The sequence below is a fragment of the Chiloscyllium punctatum genome, chromosome 23 (assembly GCF_047496795.1).
Source record: "Chiloscyllium punctatum isolate Juve2018m chromosome 23, sChiPun1.3, whole genome shotgun sequence".
In the NCBI taxonomy this organism is placed as follows: Eukaryota; Metazoa; Chordata; class Chondrichthyes; order Orectolobiformes; family Hemiscylliidae; genus Chiloscyllium; species Chiloscyllium punctatum.
This window is the reverse complement of record NC_092761.1, coordinates 70,836,983-70,859,105: the sequence shown is the minus strand read 5'-3', so window position 1 is coordinate 70,859,105 and position 22,123 is coordinate 70,836,983. Positions and strand designations below refer to the sequence as shown.

At 40.1% G+C, this 22,123-nt stretch overlaps 1 protein-coding gene across 3 annotated transcripts in view; it reads right to left on the bottom strand.

Annotated features, from left to right (window-relative positions):
* Nucleotides 1–5,579, bottom strand: part of clmpa (CXADR like membrane protein a) — a 129,947-nt gene extending 124,368 nt beyond the window's left edge. The window contains exon 1 of one of the 3 annotated variants that reach the window (XM_072593166.1): nucleotides 5,562–5,579. Coding sequence is in view for 1 of the 3 variants with exons in the window: in XM_072593165.1 (XP_072449266.1) it covers nucleotides 4,712–4,748 (37 nt within the window). In the remaining 2 variants the exon portion in view is untranslated. Of the gene's footprint in view, nucleotides 1–4,711; nucleotides 5,117–5,561 lie in introns of those variants that run through there. The other 2 variants (XM_072593163.1, XM_072593165.1) reach the window with 2 other exon arrangements.
* Nucleotides 5,580–22,123: the final 16,544 nt, after the last annotated feature.

Below are 22,123 nucleotides of genomic sequence, written 5' to 3'. Positions count from 1 at the left end.
TTTTGAATTAGCCATATTATACATCCAAAGAATGTTTAATGTTTTTCTCAAAATAGTTATTGCAGCTTTAGCTTGGTTACAAGCACATGTTAATTGATGCTTTCTTTAATAGTTTTATTCATCAGGGCCACTGGGAAAGGAAGCAGATCATGTTCATCACTTAGACTCAAATTGCCTACATGAGCTACAATATGATGTGGCCAGCAATGTTGCTAGAAGATCTTAAATTTTCATTTTCAAGCTTACACTATTTCTGAGTGCATAAATGAAGAGTTTTGAGAAGATCAGTAGCTCAGGTTGAGGTATCAAATGGAGTTTTGTTTTCAAAGATAATTTCTCCTAATCCCAGGAATGAACAAATGTTCCTTGAATCCAATGATCTTGACTTTTAACACTCTCCCTTCTTTGCAATGGGAAGGCTTAAAATCTCAGAACTGAATAGCCTAGCATCGAGTCCATTCCATTCCTTTCCACTGTAATATTTTTGGCAATTATTCAGAGCTTGGTTGCGGCTCACACTAAACACAGGCAGAAAACAGCCTTTCTCATTCTGCTGATAGTATCAGCTGGATGTCCCCTTCTCCCTTCTGCAACCAACATCTGATTAAAGGGTACTATTTAAGGGATTTCCAGCTGTGGTAATCATTTTTAAACTTAAAAATGTGTTGCTGGAAAAGCGCAGCAGGTCAGGCAGCATCAAAGGAGCAGGAGAATCGACGTTTCGGACATAAGCCCTTCTTCAAAAATCTCCTGCTCCTTTGATGCTGCCTGACCTGCTGCGCCTTTCCAGCAACACATTTTTAAGCCCTGATCTCCAGCATCTGCAGTCCTCACTTTCCCCTAGATCATTTCTAAACTTCCAATTTTGCCTGGTGCCCATCAAACTCCTGCCATCAATATTAATTGGGTTTCAATATTTTCCTCACTATTGGACTCCACTGCACCTTTCCTACCTGCCAGTGCCTGACAATATGCAAATACATTGTATGAAGTATTCCAATTATGCTGCCTAATTACAATAATTCAGCCTATATTTGACAAGTGGATTGTACTTGTGACGTCACTCCCAGCAGAAGTACACAGAAATCATGTTGGTGAATCTGAATGGTTATGTGAGTTTCCTGACAATATATCATGTTGGGAATTTAGCTTCAAAGACTGAAATTCAAATGTTCATTTTTGACCCAAATGCCTTCATCCCTTTGGCTAATAAATATCTATATGTTCAGTATAAAAATTATATTTAAAATTAACAACTGATCTAGTATCAGTTGTCCATTGGCAAAAATGAATTTCAACTGTTGCATGTTGAATGATTTCTTAATTTCATTCCAGAAAGGTCAATGTCTAAGTCATGAGAGTGAATTAAAACTAAGTGAACTATAACAGGATAGTAGTCATGATTTGGAGATGCCAGTGTTGGACTGGGGTGTACAAAGTTAAAAATCACACAACACCAGGTTATAGTCCAACTGGTTTAATTGGAAGCACTAGCTTTCACCTGATGAAGGAGCGTTGCTCCGAAAGCTAGTGTGCTTCCAATTAAACCTGTTGGACTATAACCTGGTGTTGTGTGATTTTAAACTTATAACAGCATAAGATTCCTGCTGTCCTTGAAGAGCCACCATCTCACATGTGAACAGATAGAACAAAGCCCAGCTACAGAATTTCAAACACCAATAACCTCTCCTCATTTCCCACTGGTCTACTAGGCAATGATGCTATAAGATCACATTCCCATCCATTATTCTGGAGGATCTAATGACTGAATGTGGTAAGAAGGGTCAGGTAGATTGGCTAACTGACCCCTAAATAGCAGAGGAAATATCCTGTGTTGCAAGTTGACGACATTTTGTTCCTTTAACACTTGGAGAAAAAAACTAAAGCTTCACCATGTAAACATTTTTTTTAACGTGCAAGATGTGTCAAGAGTGTTGACAACGTGGCAGAAGGAAGTGAATGTTTAAATGGTAGATGGAGTGCCAGTCAAGCTGCTGTTTTGTTTTGGATGGTGTTGAGTTTATTGAACATTGTTGTAATTGTGCTTATCCAGACAAATGGGGAGTCTTCTACTACATACCTGATTGTGCCTTGTAGGAGCTGGACAGGCTTTTGAGAGCCAGGTAGTGTGTTACACAGTATGCGATTCCCAAGCTCCAGCCTACTGTTATAGTCACAGCACTTAAAAGGCTGGTCCAGTATACTTTTGGTCAATGATAACACCATGGGATTTTGATGGAGGTTCAGCAATGGTTAGAGTATTGAGAGTCATGTGGAGATGGTTTGATCCTCTTGTGGTAATACTTATCATTGTCTGATGCTTGTGTGGTGCAAATTTTGACTGCCATTTATAATCCCGAGCCTAAATATTGATCAGGTCTTGCTACAGGCTGACATATAGTGCTTCAGTATCCAAGAAATTGCAAAGTGCTGAACTTTATGAAATCATCTAGCCAGTGGAGAGTTCTCTCTTATTTCCACTGGCACCCAATTCTGCATGGTCACCTTGATGCTGCACTTAGTCAAATGTTGCCTTGACATTAAGGAATATCAAACACATTTGCAAATTTGAGAAAGCTGTTAGTTTGATGTAGTTAGCATACTTTAGCGTAAAGCTGTGTCTTAATTCTGTATGTAAATACAAGTTTGATTTTTAAAAAATGTGTGAAAGCAATGTGAATGTAATATTTCAGATTGGTTAGCGAGTTTTGAGAAGATTTGTAGCTCAGGTTCATCCGGAGGCTCACTGAAGATGTTACCTAGTATGGTGACGAAACATCTGAAAATGAACCTTCCAGCTCAGCGAGCAAACCAATCCATTTCAGATTGGATTCTGGGTGAATACTATATTTTTATTTATTTTTGGCCAAGATGTAAGTGAGATTGTATTCATTCAATACAGAGAAAAGAAGTAAACTTGAGTGATTTTGTCATTCATTCATTTTGCCTGAGTTGCTTTGTGCTATAACACTGTAGAGCCATACCCATGATTGTCCATTACTCATTGTCATCAAAATCATTGATTTCAAAACCTTTGTACTATTTTTCCAATTTCTCCGTGGTCTCACAAAACCTAATTCTTCAACTTGTCTTCAGCCCTTTGCCTCAACCCTTATCTTTTACTCCTGTCTCTAACCTGTTATGGGTTTCCATTAGAGGAAATATCTTTTGCTATTGCAATCCAGCACTCTCGAACTCACTCCCTTGAGTTCTTCAATTTGTCAAATTTTGCCTCACCTTCACAACTCCATCAAAACCTATCTCTATTATTTTATGTTCCATAACTCTTCTAATTTCTGCTGTGAATGTTCTCAACTCAACATTTTGCTCACCCGTCCATTATCCATGCTTTTCTAGAGTATATTTCAGATATTTTTACATGTTCAAAGTGAAGCTTAATAGTGCTGATGTTGAACTAATCATTAAAGGGCATACTGTAGTATTGATTTAACACTCAAATAAAGTCCAAAGTTTGTAGACTCAGTAACCAATGTCCAAATGCAAACAATGCAATACTGAGTGTAAATATCAAAAAATACCAAGAAACTAAATATTTAGAAACGGAAAAACAAAAATCATTGAATCAGAAACCAGTATGCCTGGTGGGTTTTAACCTATTCCATGTAAATCTGTACTGTTAGAAAGCACATCAAAAAGTAATAAGAAGCAAAGGTCTTTGCAATTTCTTCTCATAATGTTTATTCAGAATCGAAACAGAGCAAATAATATCATCCATTGAAAGCAAATGTATCCTTTTTGAAAACCATTCGGCATTCTGGCTTTAATGCAAATCAAAGTTGTTAAGCTTCAAGCAACTGTACGTTAATTAAGTCTTTCAAAAACAAAAGAAACAGCAACTAACTGATCCCTATGTGGCTGACATGCCTTCAAGTCCCTTGGTCTCATAGGATGGTGCAGGGACAGCATGCAGGGTCAGCACAGCTCACAGAGTGCTGTAAACCATCTCAATGGCTCACACCCAAGTGCCACAGCCTCGCGCGCCAGGTCAAGGATTTGGACTCGCTCCAGTTTCATGACTGCAGAGGCCCTAGGGCCACACTAAAAGGCTGACCATCACATTCTCAGTGATAAACAGCCACTCGCAGAACAGCCAAGCGATATTAATCTTTTCTTCAATGTTCTCATTTTTTTCCTCATAAAGCTTATCCTCCGACCTTTCATTAACCCAGTCTGCTGCTTTGTACATGTGTATGTATGTATGGATATACATTGGTCTGGAAACTGTTAATTTAACATCCCACATCTGTTTCCAATATGGGTCGAGTTACATCTTTTGGAAACAAGGCTGCATTTTACTAAGTCAATTGCACTGAAAAAGTTTTAAACTGAACTGAAAAGAAGATTTTAAGACAATTATGCACACAATAGCACTGTTAAATTATTCCCATATGACACATTGTCAAGACTACAATAAAAGGCTTTGTTAATCTTTTCAAAACTCACTAAAAGTTTCAGTAAATTATAGAGAAAAAAAACAAATCTATGTAAGAAACATACTTCTTAATGTAACAAGCATTCTTTGAATAAAATAAATTTCATGCAGGTCCCTCAGTCTCACCCACACTGGGACAAAGTAATGATTCGACTCCAAAAAATCTAGACACAGAAACAATTCAAGTATTTTTATACGAAGTTTTAACATCATTACGAATCATTTGGCTTAAAGGGGCTAAAACAAAACACCACTTACCGAGAAGCAGCACAAAACTGAGAGAGGACAAAATCATGGTAGCTTTAAAAATTCGACATTTAATCCACAACTTGATGGGAAATTTTCGTGCTTCGTTCTCCGCCTCCTGAATTTGTGGGACTGGAATGCTGGGACAGACCTGAACACATTAAACCATCAGAAGGAATGCCTCCAAGGGATATTTACATCTCTCCAAATCACTGCAGTGGCTCTCCTTGTCAACCCTGTTAAGTTTACTCCAACTGCACAGATGCAAAGTGGAGAGCACTGGGGTCGCCTGTCCTGGAGAGTTGGTGGGACAGGTCCGTTACGTTGAGGGCTGATTGATTCGTTTCAGGGGAGTGAATGGAGAGGGCAGTGATCGCCAGAGCTGAAATTACACACATTTTCCTATCTGCAAGTTGCAGAGAGCATGTCTAACCACAAGGCTGCAAAAAAAAGTATAGGGTGTTTTTCTTTCCTCTCTGTCTAAACTAACATCACAAGTGAATGATTGCTGGCTATGAATGGCTGTCGCTGCAGAGTGGTCTAAACAAACATTTCATATTCGTAGCAGGCCGAGTTAGAAAACGAAAAAATACATAACTATCCAAGTTAAACTTCCATTTTAAAATAAACCTCATCGGTTTCCACAAGCAAATTTTTAATTATAAAAGCTTTGATTTTTTTGTTTATCATCATGCGTTTGATTCATTCTGTTCAGTATGTGCAAATAATTATCTACCCAATGTTTTTTCTTCAGATATATCACTAGAACATCAGCCCCGTCGATATTTCCTCTACTTAGTTTTTTTTTCAACGTAATTATTGTCAATTAAAATAGAAGCGGTAAAAAAATCTATTCACAAACCTGATCACCTGAAATCGTACTGTCGTGATGAAGAATGGTCTTAAAATATGAATGCCTGATTTGTTCCCACCACGCCCTCCCTCCAAAGAAAAATCTCTCAGTAATGACTGAAACCGAAATCTGTTGTATTTGAGAGAAAGAGTGCTGGCTTCCTGAAGAGAAACTCGTGCCCTATTCAAGTAGAGAATGGGGCTTCTTGGACAGCACTATGGAAAAGTTGGCAGAGTTACGAATGGATTGATTACCTCACCCCCTTCTGCGTGAACAAATAAGTGCAGAGTGTAACAGAGGTAACGTTTCAAATCTAGTATGACTCGTCCTCAGAATACTGAAGAAGGACACAGAATTCTGAAGAGTCATACTGGACTTGAAACGTAAGTTCTATTCTTTTCTCCACAGATGTTGCCAGACCTGTTGCGTTTCTCCAGTATTCTCTATGTTTATTTCAAATCACCAGCATGGGCAGTATTTTGCCTCCATCTGTGTTATATGATTCTACCATACATCAACATCCAATATCAGCCTTGATGCAAGGGAAGCCATCATTAGCACAGCTCTTCCCTCTCATATGGTAAATGGATAAAAAGATGGAGCTTTCCTCTCATGTTAACTCAATCAGACACGTTTCAGTATAGACAGAAGGTTTCAAAGTGAGGTGAGGGAGGATGGATTTCATACAAACCCACCAACAATGTTCACAGTCATGAAAGCAAACATTTGAATAAAATTCAACAATCCAATTTGATAACAGAGAATCTCAGCTTCAGGTTAAAATGACAAACAGTTGAATTACTTGTTGTCACACTTGGCTGTGATTTATATTTTCACAAATGAGCTAAGTAATGTGCTTGAGAGGGTACTGCACAGATTTAAATTTTGTTGTTTTTGCAAATTCAAGTTAAGTTTTTTTGCTTTGCACATGCAAAGTTTTAGCTTTATCATTATCATATGGTATTTTTGTGTCTGTGATTATATTGAATTATCCAGAATAATATTATTGGGACTTTTTGGCGATAACTTTGATGTAAGTTGTGCCAAGCAAAAATAATATTTTTGGCATTAGAACTTGTTTTGATGCTTTCAGCACAGCATATTTTTCAATATGGGTTTCATTCTACATTACTTACTAATAGTGGATAAACATTATCTTTCACGCCAATTAATAGAGTGGATTCAAGTGAGGGTGCAGTTGTAACAATAGTATAATACTTTTGCTATGTGACCTTCTAGAACCAGATTTTAATGCTAGCATTGAATTAAATGTTGCTCTGTAGTGGTTAATGGGTGGTATTCCAATAATTTTAATTCTTGTATGATAAAACTGCCAGGTAGTGAAGATGATATCTTCACAGAAAAACCAGAACTAGATGTTAAGGGAGGTATAATACTATCCATGTATTGGATATGAACCTGCATGTATAAGAGGACCTATGCATTTGAAAAATTATGGCATTTCAAAGGAATGTTCTAGCTAATCTGCCTTTGAATTTTAGTGTGGTAGAGGTTGTCAATCCTCTCATTTACAAACCCAATTCAGATACCAGAGGAAGCTCTTTATGACATTAAACAGGACAAGATGGTTAGTTCCAGGCATGAGCTGACGATTCTAGTGAACGTATTAACCTCTCCATAAGTATGAAGAAAGAAAGGTAAGAAACCAAGAAAGTTTGACCTGTCAGGCGAACATCTACAGTGGAAAAGCTGTTCGAACTTGTAACTAAGATCAGCGTGACTCAGCACTTGGAGAGATTTGAGCTGATTTCAAGCAGTGAACAAGGATTTGTAAAAAATAGCCCATGCCTAACAAAATTCCTTCATGTTTTAGGAAGGAGCTAAAATAGTAGACAGATCAATAGATGTGCTTTACATTGACTTCCAGAAGGCATTTCCCAAGATTCTACACAGGAAATTATTAGCCAAAATTAAAACCCTTGAAACTAAAGATAGTGAGAACAGAGCATGTTGACCTTAATGCCCACAAAGCTCCTACTTACATAAAATTACCCACTTCATTAAGAGAACTAAACTGGCAAAAGTGATTTATTTTGTTCCACAGTCAAGGTTAGCAGTAGCTCAGAAGCTCCAGCCTAAAAATCTATTGAGCTGGAACTTCATTCGTCAAGTGCTTATGGAGCTAGCTGTTCTCTTAGCTTATGGGATAATATTTCATATCAAAGTAACAGAGGCTTATTTTGATATTTACACTTAAGTATTTGGGATGCAATTTTACCTCTGATTCCAAATATTATGGGTTTGAGCATCACCTAAGACTCAAGCTCAGAAAAAATCTTTATCCCCATGAAAGGGAGGCACTCCCAGAAGAAGCAGTTACTGACATTTTAAGTAATTATTTTTTAAAGAAAATTGGATATATTGATTATTATGTAGAGAATTGTAGACAGAGAGAACATATAGACAATCAAGTCAAATGATGAAGAAAACAAAGAGGCCTCTGAGTTGTTGTGATTAAGTTGCAATTTTTGGGCATAGATCATGAGATAATTGGACATGAAAGAAAAATAAACATTTGATGTCTGAGAGATAGTCTTTTATGGATTTATTTCTTCTTACACCTATCATTAATAAGGTGAGCTATAGAGAAAAATTTACTTGTATTTGCTAATATAAATCTATATACTACATTGGATAGCAAATTCAGGATGCGAACTTCAGTTAGAAAATAAAGTACAATTTAACAGATGGTTACTGAAGAATCATCATGATGATTACCCATGGAATTTTGTGCAGTATTCAGATATGGTTAGCATACTTAAGATAAATTATAAGATGATATAATCTTAGCAAAAATAATAACTATGATTAAACTTTGTACTTATGCTTGATTTTCCACTAATATTATTAGTAAGGACTTGCATTTATGTAGCAACTTCCACAACCATAAAATATAAGACTTTCTGGGCTGAATTGTATATTATTGGGCTAAATGTAAATCGACTTGACTTTTCTGTCTTTTAGTTAAAGTCATAGAGTCATAGCATCATACAACATGGAAATAGGCCGTTTGGTCCAACTAGTCCATGCCAGTCATGTTCCCAAAAGAAACTCGAACCACTTGTCTGCATTTGGCCCATATCCCTCCAAATCTTTCCTATTCAGGTCCCTGTCCAAATGTCTTTTAAATGTTCTAACTGGACCTGCATCCACTACCTCCTCTGGCAGTTCCTTCTCCACATGGGCCCACTCTGTGTAAAATAGTTGCTCTTAGTGTCCTTTTTAAAATTTCCTTATCTCACCTTACAAATATGACCCTAAGTTTTGAACTGCCCACCTGTTCACTTTATCTCTGCCCCTAATGATTTTATAAACCTGTATAAGGTTACCCTTCAATCTCCTGAAATGCAATGAAAAAATTCCCAGCCTATACAGTCTAGTTTTAGAGCTCAAATCCTCCATTCCTGGCAACATCCTTGTTGCAACATCAAACAAGTTTCATCACTGTATCTTACCAAACTCATCTCAGTAACTATTCACCCTCTTCTGATGGCATCTCCATTGTCCATTTCTAGCCCCATCTTACCATTCACCATATCCAGAGCAACTCGCTATTTATGGATATCTGAGAATTTACAAGCATCCTGGTCATGACACAATTCTTAACAGCCTATTGTGAACTCAGCCAAGAAGTGTCAGTGCAGAGGCACCCTGCACAGTTACTTACAGCTGCTCTGAACGTAGCAGAAAAGGGGAAATTAGCACAACTCTTTGTCACACAGCTGATTGACCATGTCCAAGCTGCTAGACTGATATAAGGACTGTCCTTGGCATACTGAAGTGGGAGATTCTGACCAAAGGCTATCTCGTTTTACTTGACTGAGCTTGAAGACAACCATGACAAGTATCCTACCTTTCTGCCTGTGCTAAATGATAAGGCATGACTGAGTAATATGAGCCTGGTAACTCTGGCTGGGGGGGATAGGAGGGCGAGGCATGAAATAGCGAGGCAATAATGCTGTGAGCACCCAGATATGTTCAGAATGAGTGAGCATATGACTGTGACCATGATCGAGGAAACAAATGGACAAGTTGCCAAGAAGGGAACTAAGAAAGCAGTGAAGAGGAAGCCAGTGAAGAGTGGCAAGAAGAGGACAATGTCCATGAAAGTTATGCCACCTCCATCTGCAAAGTGATGAAGCAGGTTCAACCTGCAACGGCATCCCATTCAAGGCCATGAGCATCATGAACTCATTCATGAACAATATTTCAAGCTTAACAGATGTTAAGCTATCATCTCTCTTAATTGGCAACTTGCTACTGCCAAGCAAAAACTAACCCCACTAATGGGGAACTGCATAATAGATACTATGAGCTGCTCCTGATGTCTGGATAGACTTCAGAGAATTTCTCATGTAACTTAGTCACAATCACATTATAGCTCATGTCATTCAGGCTCCCATAGGGTTTAACTCTTTCTAGTTATTAATTACTTTTTGAAGTGCAAAATTACTGTTGCAATTTGCACATAGCAAGGTCCCTGAAAAATGCAAGATGGTGATGACCATGTAACCTGTCGTCGTGATATTAAATGAAGGATAAATATTGACCTACAATCTTCTGCTATTGAATGAATTAGCACTGAGACACACTTTAGTGAATAGAGGAATTTTAACCCAATGCTGACATCTGAAAGGATCCACTCAGCAAAAACAAAAACAGTTCCAGGCTTTAGATCATTGATAAAGTGTTGTGGAGGTTGTCGAACTCACATAGATGATCTAGAAAGCACAGTTAGAAAGTCAAACAGCAACATGTCGAACTTAACAGAAGGAAATGCTCCTTGTCAAGAAATTAATTTATGTGATAGACTGCCATCTAGTGTGGACAATACTGACTTAATTGAACTATTTAAAACAAAATTGATCAATAATGATTCATTGAGCAATGGAAACTGATGGCATAGAGGATAGAATTATATGAACTGCAAGAGTCAACTTTTACTTCAACTTTTCTTGACTCATTATCTAATGTGTATATATCTGAAAGTTACTTCTTTAAACTCATATTTGCAATGTTATCACTTAGCTGCACATTTTGAAAAGGAGCAAGAGCCTCTTTCTTCAAAACCTTTTCCTTGAGGCTCTGGCACAGTTATTATTATGACACGGTGGTGAACCCCTCTGTTAATTAAACCAAACACCCAGAAAACCTCACTCCACCTCATAATCTGTTAAAATATGAGTGACAGAGAATTCCCAAATCCCACTATTTAAAGAAAATAACATAAATTTATTTCTTTAACTCTAAAAATGATGATTAAACAATAACTATGCACAACTCTAAGTCCCCCTTTCTCTCAACTGCTTATTACCTGCCTCCAACTCTGTAATAATATGCTGTTCCAATAAGACACTTATTAAAATTACATCAACTTAATTTTAATACCACACAGCCGCTGTTGTCTTCTGTGATTTCACTCTTCTGGCTGCTGAATATCCTGGGTAATCTTCTTGCTTTTTACTGCGAGTATGTTTCATGTCAAAAGGAAGCAAAGAGTGGGGATAAATGAGTGCTATTCTGGCTGGCAATCAGTGACTTGTGGTGTGCCTCAAGGATTGGTGTTGGGACCACAATTATTTACAATTTATGTAGATGATTTGGAGTTGGGGATCACGTGTACAATGTCAAAGTTTGCAGGTGACACTAAGATGAGTGGCAGAGCAAAGTGTGCAGAGGACTGTAAAAATGTTGCAGAGGAACATAGGTACATTGACTGAGTAGGAAAAGGCAGATGGAATACAATGTTAATAAATGTGAAGTCATCCATTTTGATAGGAGTAACAGTGGAAAGGATTATTATTTGAATGGTAAAAGGTTGCAACATACTGCTATGCAGAGGGACCTGGGTGCCCTTGTGCATGAATTACAGAAGGTTGATCTACAGGTACAGCAAGTAATTAAGAAGGTAAATGGAGTTTTGTCCTTCATTGCTAAAGGGTTTGATTTTAAAAGCAGAGACATTATGTTGGAGCTGTACAAGGTGCTGATGAGGCCATACCTGGAGTACTGTGTGCAGTTCTGTTTTCCTTACTTGAAAAAGGATGTACTGGCACTGGAGGGGGTGCAGAGGAGGTTCACTAGGTTTATTGCAGAGTTGATGGGATTGGCTTGGAAGGAGAGACTGAGTAGACTGGGATTATATTCATTGGAAGTCAGAAAAATGAGGTGGGATCTTATAGAAACATATAAAGTTATAAAGGGAATAGATAAGATGGAAGTAGAGAGGATGTTTCCACTGGCAGGTGAAGCTAGGACAAGAGGGCATAGCCTCAAGATTTGAGGGAACAGATTTAGGACTGAATTGAGAAGGAACCTCTTCACCCAGAGGGTTGTCACGCTATGCAATTCCTTGCCCAGTAAAGTAGTTGGCACTAATTCAGTAAATATTTTTAAAGCTAAGGGAGATTTGTTTCGAACAATAAAAATGTTGGGAGAGGAAAAAACGGAAGGCTTGGAGGCCCTGGTCCAGGAACTCCCCACATACGTTCGAGACACCACCCACGCCCTCCACCTCCTCCAAGACTTCCAATTCCCTGGCACCCAGCACCTCATCTTCAACATGGATATCCAATCCCTCTACACCTCCATCCGCCATGACTAGGGCCTCCAAGCCCTCTGTTTTTTCCTCTCACAACGTCCCCAACAGTACCCTTCCACAGACACTCTCATTCGTTTGGCCGAACTGGTCCTCACCCTTAACAATTTCTCCTTCAAATCCTCCCACTTCCTCCAGACCAAAGGGGTAGCCATGGGCACACATATGGGCCCCAGCTATGCCTGTCTCTTTGTTGGCTACGTAGAACAGTCGATCTTCCGTAATTACACCGGCACCACTCCCCACCTCTTCCTCCGCTACATTGATGACTGCATTGCCGCCAGCTCATACTCCCACAAGGAGGTAGAGTAATTTATCAACTTCACCAACACATTCCACTCTGACCTTAAATTTACTTGGACCATCTCTGACACCTCCCTCCCCTTCCTGGACCTCTCCATCTCCATTAATGACGACCGACTTGACACTGACATTTTTTACAAACCCACTGACTCCCACAGCTACCTGGATTACACCTCTTCCCAACATACCTCTTGCAAAAATGCCATCCCATATTCCCAATTCTTCCGCCCCCGCCGTATCTGCTCCCAGGAGGACCAGTTCCACCACAGAACACACCAGATGGCCTCCTTCTTTAGAGACCGCAATTTCCCTTCCCACATGGTTAAAGATGCCCTCCCACGCATCTCATCCACATCCCGCACCTTTGCCCTCAGACCCCACCCCTCCAACTGTAACAAGGACAGAACGCCCCTGGTGCTCACCTTCCACCCTACCAACCTTCACATAAACCAAATCATCCGCCAACATTTCCACCACCTCCAAAAAGACCCCACCACCAGGGATATATTTCCCTCCCCACCCCTTTCCACCTTCCGCAAAGACCATTCCCTCCGTGACTACCTGGTCAGGTCCACGCCCCCCTACAACCCCCCCTCCCATCCTGGCACCCTCCCCTGCCACCGCAGGAATTGCAAAACCTGCGCCCACACCTCCTCCCTCACATCCATCCAAGGCCGTAAAGGAGCCTTCCACATCCATCAAAGTTTTACCTGCACATCCACCAATATCATTTATTGTATCCGTTGCTCCTGATGCGGTCTCCTCTACATTGGGGAGACTGGACGCCTCCTAGCAGAGCGCTTTAGGGAACATCTCCGGGACCTCCGCACCAATCAACCACACCGCCCTGTGGCCCAACATTTCAACTCCCTCTCCCACTCTGCAGAGGACATGGAGGTCCTGGGCCTCCTTCACCGCCGCTCCCTCACCACCAGACGCCTGGAGGAAGAACGCCTCATCTTCCGCCTCGGAACACTTCAACCTCAGGGCATCAATGTGGACTTCAACAGTTTCCTCATTTCCCCTTCCCTTCCAGCTCAGCACTGTTCCCATGACTTGTCCTACCTTCCTATCTTCTTTTCCACCTATCCACTCCACCCTCCTCCCTGACCTATCACCTTCATCCCCTTCCCCACTCACCTATTGTACTCTATGCTACTTTCTCCCCACCCCCACCCTCCTCTAGCTTATCTCTCCACCCTTCAGGTCCTTGCCTTTATTCTTGATGAAGGGCTTTTGCCTGAAACGTCGATTTTACTGCTCTTCGGATGCTGCCTGAACTGCTGTGCTCTTCCAGCACCACTAATCCAGAATCTGGAGAAAAACGTTGCTGTGTAGGTACTTGAAAATTGTCAAAATGGAAATAGTGTTAGTTAAGAAGCCATTCAAATCCATGCATGAAACAAATCAAAGAAGGATGGAATTCCATATTTTAAGGCAAATGCTGGATGATGCACAAGGTTCATGAGAAGGCATGACTTAGCACTTCGGCAGAGAACTAAGATTTCACAAAAGCTGCCTGCTGAACCAGAAGATATGATATTACAGTTTCACCAGTTTGTAATCAGAAATTGGTAGAAAATAGGCTTTTTGGACTGCAGCATGAATTTTAGCCCCTCAAAAGTAGTATCCATGTATTAGTCAATTCCATAATTTTAACCTTAAAAGATCGTCTATTGTAAAATTTAACTTCTACACGTGTATATATGATACATTTCAACAGTGTTTAATTCACTGTGAAGCTCTCTGGAATGTCTTGAGGATGTGAAATGAATTGCATGACAAGTGTTTTCTTTTAAATCAACCATTTCTCAGTAATAATTATTTTAATGATGAAACAGAATAATTCTTTGCTGTTTATTGGTAGTATGAGAATTTGAAAGGTAATTCAATAAAAAAAAGTACTTATAGTAGAGAATTATATCCAAAACTGCAAGTTATGAAATTGTACATTCGAAAATTAAAATTATTTCATTTTAATTTTAATAAGTGGAAATACTTAACTGATCAGGTAGCATCTGTGGAGAGACACAGAGTTATCATTACACAATTAACCTTTAATCAGAACCCAAAAATCATATAAATTCAGGAAGCCAGGAAAAGAAAATTAAAGGTAGAAGAAAAGAGAAAGCAAAATTTTAATTCATTACAATATGTTTTCAATGCATTCAATGCTTATTTCCATTGTTGCTTAGTCAATCCCCCATGGTGTTGTTCTTTGTTTGTCAGTGGACACAGGTTTTAGAAGGTGCGGTGTCAGGTATATGATTTATATATATAAATCATACATGCCACTATTTCAAAACCCAAACTCTAAAGTAAATGATTTTTATATGTGTGTGTGTATGTGCATATATATGTATGTATGCATGTATATAATGGCATGTAGGTTTGTCTATGAATGAATTTCATGATTAACTTATATATCTGTGGCCTGGTGATTTCTTTAAAAAAAACAATATGAGAGAGAAGGTCTTTTCGGCTAATGGGAATTTGTTTACAATGTGAGAGCTTTACAAGTGACAAAGTAAACAAAATAATTTATAAGGCTTCAGTTAGACAGATGTGAAACTGTGCTATTTTAGGGGAAACACCCATACTTGATGAAAGCTTTTGACTTCAGTTCAGTTTGCAGATACCCAGATTGTAGGTGCAGGTGTGAAATGGTTTATCCTGAAGAAGGGAGAGGGTTTAGGACAATTTTAAAAATGGGTTACCTCAGTGTAAGGAGTGTATTTTGAAAATTCTAGACCTGAAAGTGCTTAGTAAAATCCTGAATGGGTTACTTGAAACTGAGAAAGTCTAAGGTCAACTGTAAGAAGTCTCAAAGATGAGGTGATCAGGCTCTTAAAAGTGGAAACTGATTCATCAGTTAAGTTAAGCACTATAAGAGTAATAGAGAAGGGAAATCTCTCTGGTATTTCAGGAATCTGAAGAGGTACTGTTGGGATTAATAGTATTGCATTTTATGATGTGCTTTGAAATATTTAAACTTTCCTTTTATGTATATAGTTTTGATTTATTCTTTTTTTTCTTCATTTCTGTTGCATAATAAATTTCTGTTTAATTGTTAAAAATAAAATTTGGAACATTAAATGCAATGTTTCAATGAGAGACCACCTTGTTAAAACCAAAAAAAAGCATGATCTATCAAGCCAAATTTCAATTTCTGAAGTGTCCATTAATAACATTACGTGGGATCATAACAAAGGGTAAGAATATTAAATTAGAACACAGAACTTTACAGCACAGTACAGGCCCTTCAGCCCTTGATGTTGCGCCAAACTGAGAAGTTAATCTGATGCCCATCTAACCTACACCATTCCACTATTATCCATATGTATGTTCAATGCCAATTTAAATGCCTTTAATGTCAGCAAGTCTACTACTGCTGCAGGCAGGCTATTCCAGGCTGCTACTACTCTGAGTAAAAAAAAACTACCCCAATATCTGTCCTAAATCTATCACCCCTTAATTTAAATCTATGTACCCTCATGTTAGCCCTCATCATCCAAAGAAAAAGGCTCTCACTGTCCACCCTATTGAACCCTCTGATTACCTGATACATCTCAATTAAGTCACTTCTCAATCTTCTTCTCTCCAAAGAAAACAGCCTTAGTTCCCTCAGCCTTTCCTCGAAAGACCTTCCTTCCATACCAGGCAACATCCTTGTAAATCTCCTCTGAACCCTTTCCAAAGCTTCCACACCCCTCCTATAATGCGGTGACTAGAACTGCACACACTACTCCAGGGTGCCGCCTTATGAGTGCCTTGTACAGCTGAAGTATAACCTCATGGTTCCAAAGCTCAAACCAATAAATGCCAACGCACCATATGCCTTCTTAACAACCCTATCAATCTGACTAGAAGAAAGTGAGGACTGCAGATGCTGGAGATCAGAGTTGAAAATGTGTTGCTGGAAAAGCGCAGCAGGTCAGGCAGCATCCAAGGAGCAGGAGAATCGTCGAATGCCCGAAACGTCGATTCTCCTGCTCCTTGGATGCTGCCTGACCTGCTGCGCTTTTCCAGCAACACATTTTCAGCTATCAATCTGACTGGAAACTTTCAGGGATTTATGCACCGGGACACCAAGATCTACATTGCTAAGAATTTTACCATTAGCCAAGTACTCTGCATTCTGAAGTGAACTAACTCACACTTTTCTGCATTAAACCCCATTTGCCACTTCTCAGCCCAGCTCTGCATCTTATCTATGTCCCTCTGTAACCCACAACATCCTTTGGCATTGTCCACAACTCTGCCTACCTTAGTGTCATCTGCAAATTTACCAACCCATCCTTCTACGGCCATCTCCACATCATTCATAAAAATGACAAACTGCAGTGGCCCCAAAACAGATTCTTGCAGCACACCACAGGTAACTGAGCTCCAGGATGGACATTTCCCATCAACCACCACCTTCTGTCTTCTTTCAGCTAGCCAATCTCTGATCCAAACTGCTAAATCACCTTTAATCCCGAAACTCCTTATTTTGTGCAACAGCCTACCATGTGGAACCTTATCAAATGCCTTACTGAAGTCCATATACTCCACATCAATCACCTTACCTTCATCCACCTTTTTTGTCACCTTCTCGAAGAATTCAATACGTTTAGTGAGGCATGACCTACCCTTCGCAAAACTGTGTTAACTATCCCTAATCAAATTATTCCTTTCCAGGTGGTTATAAATCCTATCTCTTGTAACCTTTTGCAACACCTTACCCACAACCGAAGTAAGGCTCACTGGCCTATAATTACCAGGATTGTCCTGACTCCCCTTCTTAAACATGGGAACAACATTTGCTATCCTCCAGTCTTCTGGCACTACTCCTGTTGACAATGATGACAAAGATTGAAGCCAAAGGCTCTGTAATCTCCTCCTGGGCTTCCCAAAGAATCCAAGGATAAATCCCATCCAGCCCCAGGGTCTTATCTATTTTCAGATCTTCCAAAATTGCTAAAACCTCCTCTTTGTCAACCTCAATCCCATCTCATCTTATAGCCTATATTTCTGTATTCTCACTAACATTGCCCTTTTCCAATGTGAATACTGACAAAAAGTATTCATTAAGTACTTCCCCTATGTCCTCAGATTCCACACACAACGTTCCACTACTATCTTTGATTGGCCATAATCTTACTCTAGTCATTCTTTAATTCCTGATATACCTATTGAAGGCCTTAGGGGTTTCCCCGATCCTATCCATCAACAACTTCTCCTGTCCCCTCCTGGTTCTTCTTAACCCTGTCTTTAGACCTTTTCTGGCTAACTTCAAACTCTCAAGCCCTCTAACTGAGCCTCCATGTCTCATCCTCACATTAGCCTTCTTCTTCCGCTTGACAAGAGCTTCAGCTTCTTTAGTAAACCATGGCTCTCTCCCTCGACAACTACATCCCTGCCTGATAGATATATACCACAGTAGCTGTGCCTTGAATAAGTTACAAATTTCAAGAGTGTCCATCCCCTGCAGTTCCCTTCCCCAACCTGTGCATCCTAAATCATGCCTAATCACATCATAGTTGCCTTTCCCCCAGTTATACCTCTTTCCCTATGGTATATACCTATCCCTGCCCATTGCTATTGTAAACATATCCAAATTATGGTCACTATCATCAAAGTGCTCACCTACCTGCAAATCTAACACCTGGCCGGGTTCATTCACCAGTACCAAATCCAATATGGCATCACCTCTTGTTGGCCTGTCTACATAATGTGTCAGGAAACTTTCCTGCACACATTGAACAAAACCTGACCCATCTAAACTACTTAAACTATATTATTTCTGGTCAATATTGGGGAAGTTAAAGTCCCCCATAACAACTATCCTGTTACTCTTGCTCCTATCGAGAATCACCTTTGCTATTTTTTCCTCTACATCCCTGGAACAATTTGGAGGCTTATAGAAAACTCCCAAAAGGGTGACCTCTCCTTTTCTGTTTCTAACCTCAGCCCAAACTACCTCAGTGGATGAGTCCTCAAATGGTATCTCAGCTGTTGTAATACTACCCTTGGTTAACAATGCCACACCCCCATCTCTTTTACCATCTTCTCTGTTCTTGCTGAAACATCTAAATCCCAGAATCTGTAACAACCATTCCTGTCTCCCCTCTAGCCATGTCTCTGAAATAGCCACAATATCGAAATCGCAAATACCAACCCATGCAGCAAGTTCACCCACCTTATTCCAGATGCTCCTGGCACTGAAGTACACAAATTTCAAACCAACGTACTGATTGCTGGTGCCGTCTTGCGACTTTGTAAACCTATCCCTGATCTCACTACCCTGAACCTCCTGTACACTGGAACTACAATTCAGGTTCCCATCTCTCTGCTGCATTAGGTTAAACCCCAACAAAGTGCATTAGCAAATGCCTCCCCCCCCCCCCCACCCCGCCAAGATATTGGTGCCCCTCTGGTTCAGGTAAAGACCATCCTGTTTGTAAAGGTTCCACCTTCCCCAGAGAGAGGTCCAATTATCCAAGAATCCAAAATCCTCCCTCCTGCATCATCCCTGCAGCCATATGTTCAGCTTCGCGCTCTCCCTGTTGCTCGCTTCACGAGCACATGGCACAGGCAACAAGCTAGAGATAACAACTAAGCTTCCACTAGCTCCCTGAATTTCTGCCTTAGATCCCCACCTTTCTTCCTGTCACTGTTGTTGGTGCCGATGTGGACCACGACTTGGGGCTGCTCCCCCTCCCCCTCAAGGATCCCAAAAACACGATCAGAGACATCACAAACCCTGGCACTTGGGAGGCAATGCACCAATCATGAGTCTCTCTTGTTCCCACAAAGCCTCCAATCTGTCCCCCTAACGATAGAGTCCCCAGTGACTAAAGCTCTGCTCCTCTTCCCCCTTCCCCTGTGAGCAACAGGCACAGACTCTGCACAGGAGACCTGTGACCCCTTGCTTATCCCTGGTAAGTCAGCCCCCCAACAGTATCCAAAATGATGTACTTGTTGCTGAGGGGAACCACCACAGGAGATCCCTGCACTGCCTGTCGGTTCCCTTTCCCATATGTGACGATAACCCACCTTTCTTCTTCATGTCGCTGTGGAGTAACTACCTCCCTGTAACTTCTCTCAATAACCCCCACCGCATCCCGAATGTAGTTCATCCAGCTCCAGCTCCAGCTCTAGTTCCCTAACACGGTTCTTGAGGAGCTGGAGTTGGGTGCACTTCCCATAAATGAAGTCTATAGGGACACTAGAGGTGGCCCTTACCTCCCACATACTGCAGGAGGAACATTCAACTGCCCTAACTTCCACTCCCACTATTCTAAATTCCCAAATAGATTGCTGGGAAAACAAAAGAAATGAAACATGAAAGAAAACACTTGTCATCTTACCATTTGACTCACAGAATGGTTTTTTTGGTTAGAGGAGGAGGATGGGTGGGAGACACTACACAAGTAGTGTTTCGGGTAAAGCAACTGATCAAACATGTGACCTTGTGACCTCTCCGACTCCGTCCAGGAACTGAAGAAAAACCAGAACGAAAAGAAATGTAAACCGTATACTCACGTATCCCGACAGGCTCTGCTGCTCCCTGGAGACCTCGAAATTATGCCCAAGTCTTTCACCATAAACTAGCAAAATCAACAGGACTGTGTAGAACTTTGTGCTCCTTGCATCCAAAATATGACAAAATTTTGTTTTAAAATTATACACTACGAAGTTGCCTTTTGTGTCTTTGGGCATGATGAAAGATTTTGCTACGGAAGTGTTGAGTTCACTATATTAATAAGCATCTTTCTGAGTGAACATTTTTCAAGCACCAAAATCAAGATATGATGGGAAGAAGCTTCAAGTTCCGTGCTGTTGCTTACTTTTCATCCCAGAAGTATTAATGCAACAAGTGTTATGGGCATAGGCAATTGCACTAACTCTATTGAATGGACTGAATTGCTTTATTTCTGCCACCACCTCTACCACCAAAATGAAAACTAAATAATTCTGGAGATGGTTACATGACACTGGTCACCTTAGTTACTCGGCTTGTTGGGGTATGGTGCATGGTTTCTTCAAATTTGTATATGAACCCCAACCATATTTTATCTATATAGCACGATTTAGTTAATTGAGTTGTTCATGGAATAGGGATAATTACGATGCCCTACTGAAGCTATTTGCAAATACCCTTATTTGTCTGGAAACAATTTCTGGTCTTGCTTGTCAGCTTCATTAGTAACTGAGCGTGCACTCGTCTCAGCAGGTTTGTTGAATTGTAATATGCAAGAATAATTTATAGCCAAATCAAAATGGTACTCACTCAGCAAAACACCATCCTCCTCTTAGCTGATGTTGTTATAAATGGTCTGGCATCCAAACAGGCATTATACTTAGTAAGGCCAAACATCCCATTTCAACTTTTAATCAGCAATCTAGTATTTCCATATGAAATTGCCAAAGTTTCTAAAACAGGCTAATCAGATCTGAAATCTGAGTACTGTAGAATTATACAACACAAACTGAATCAATATGTGTTGCTGTAAGTCATTTAATCCAGTTAGCATTCTTTAACTACCAAGTTCCAAAGTCTGGATATCCAAACCTAAATTTAAGGTTTTGTTGAATGATCGCCAGAATATCTCTTTATTCCCAGAGCTGCCACTATTCTAACTGCAGCAAATAAGAACACTTCACGATAGATGAGTGCCTTCAGTATGCTTCCACAGCATTTGAGATTCAATCTCATCAAGCCCCTGTAGAATTGTGGCTAGACATCTTTATGCCTGTGTTCCAATAATCCGTGCAATATTTGTCTACCTAGTTACTTGTTACACCTGCATGTTAGCTTTCTTTGTTCCTTGGGTGAATATAGCCACATCCTGTTGAACATCAACATTTACAATTTCACATCTTTTAGAAAATATTCTGCTTTGCTATTCTTACAAACAAAACATCCTGTATATTAAATAATTGAGCTTGTTGTTTACTTGATGAAATTTCCGATATATTGTTGCAGCCTTTCTGTGCTCTCCTCACAGCTTATGTTCATAGAACATTATAGCAGAGTACAGGGCCCCCAACCCTCAGTATTGCACCAATGTGTTGAACCAATCTGAAGCATACTATCCTACACTATTTCAGTTTCATCCATATGTTTATTCAATGACCATTTAAATGCCCTTAAAGTTGGCGAGTCTACTAATGTCACAGGCAATGTGTTCCACACCCCTACTACCCTCTGAGTAAAGAAACTACCTCTGAAATTTGTCCTTTATCTATGACCCCTCAATTTAAAGCTATGTCCCCTTGTGCTAGCTACCTCCATCTGAGGAAAAAGGCTCTCACTGTCCACCCTATCTAACCCTCTGATTATCTTATATGCCTCAATTAAATCACCTCTCAACCTTCGTCTCTTCAACGAAAATAACCTCAAGTCCCTTAGCCTTTCCTCATAAGACTTTCCCTCCATACCAGGCAACATCCTAGTAAACCTCCTCTGAACCTTTTCCAGAGCTTTCACATCCTCCTTGTAATACAGTGACCAGAACCGTGTGCAATACTCCACATGCAGCCACATCAGAGTTTTGTACAGCTGCAGTGTGACCTTGTGACACCGAAACTCAATCTCTCTACCAATGAAAGCTAACACACTGTATACCTTCTTAACAAACCATTCACACTGGGTGGCAACTTT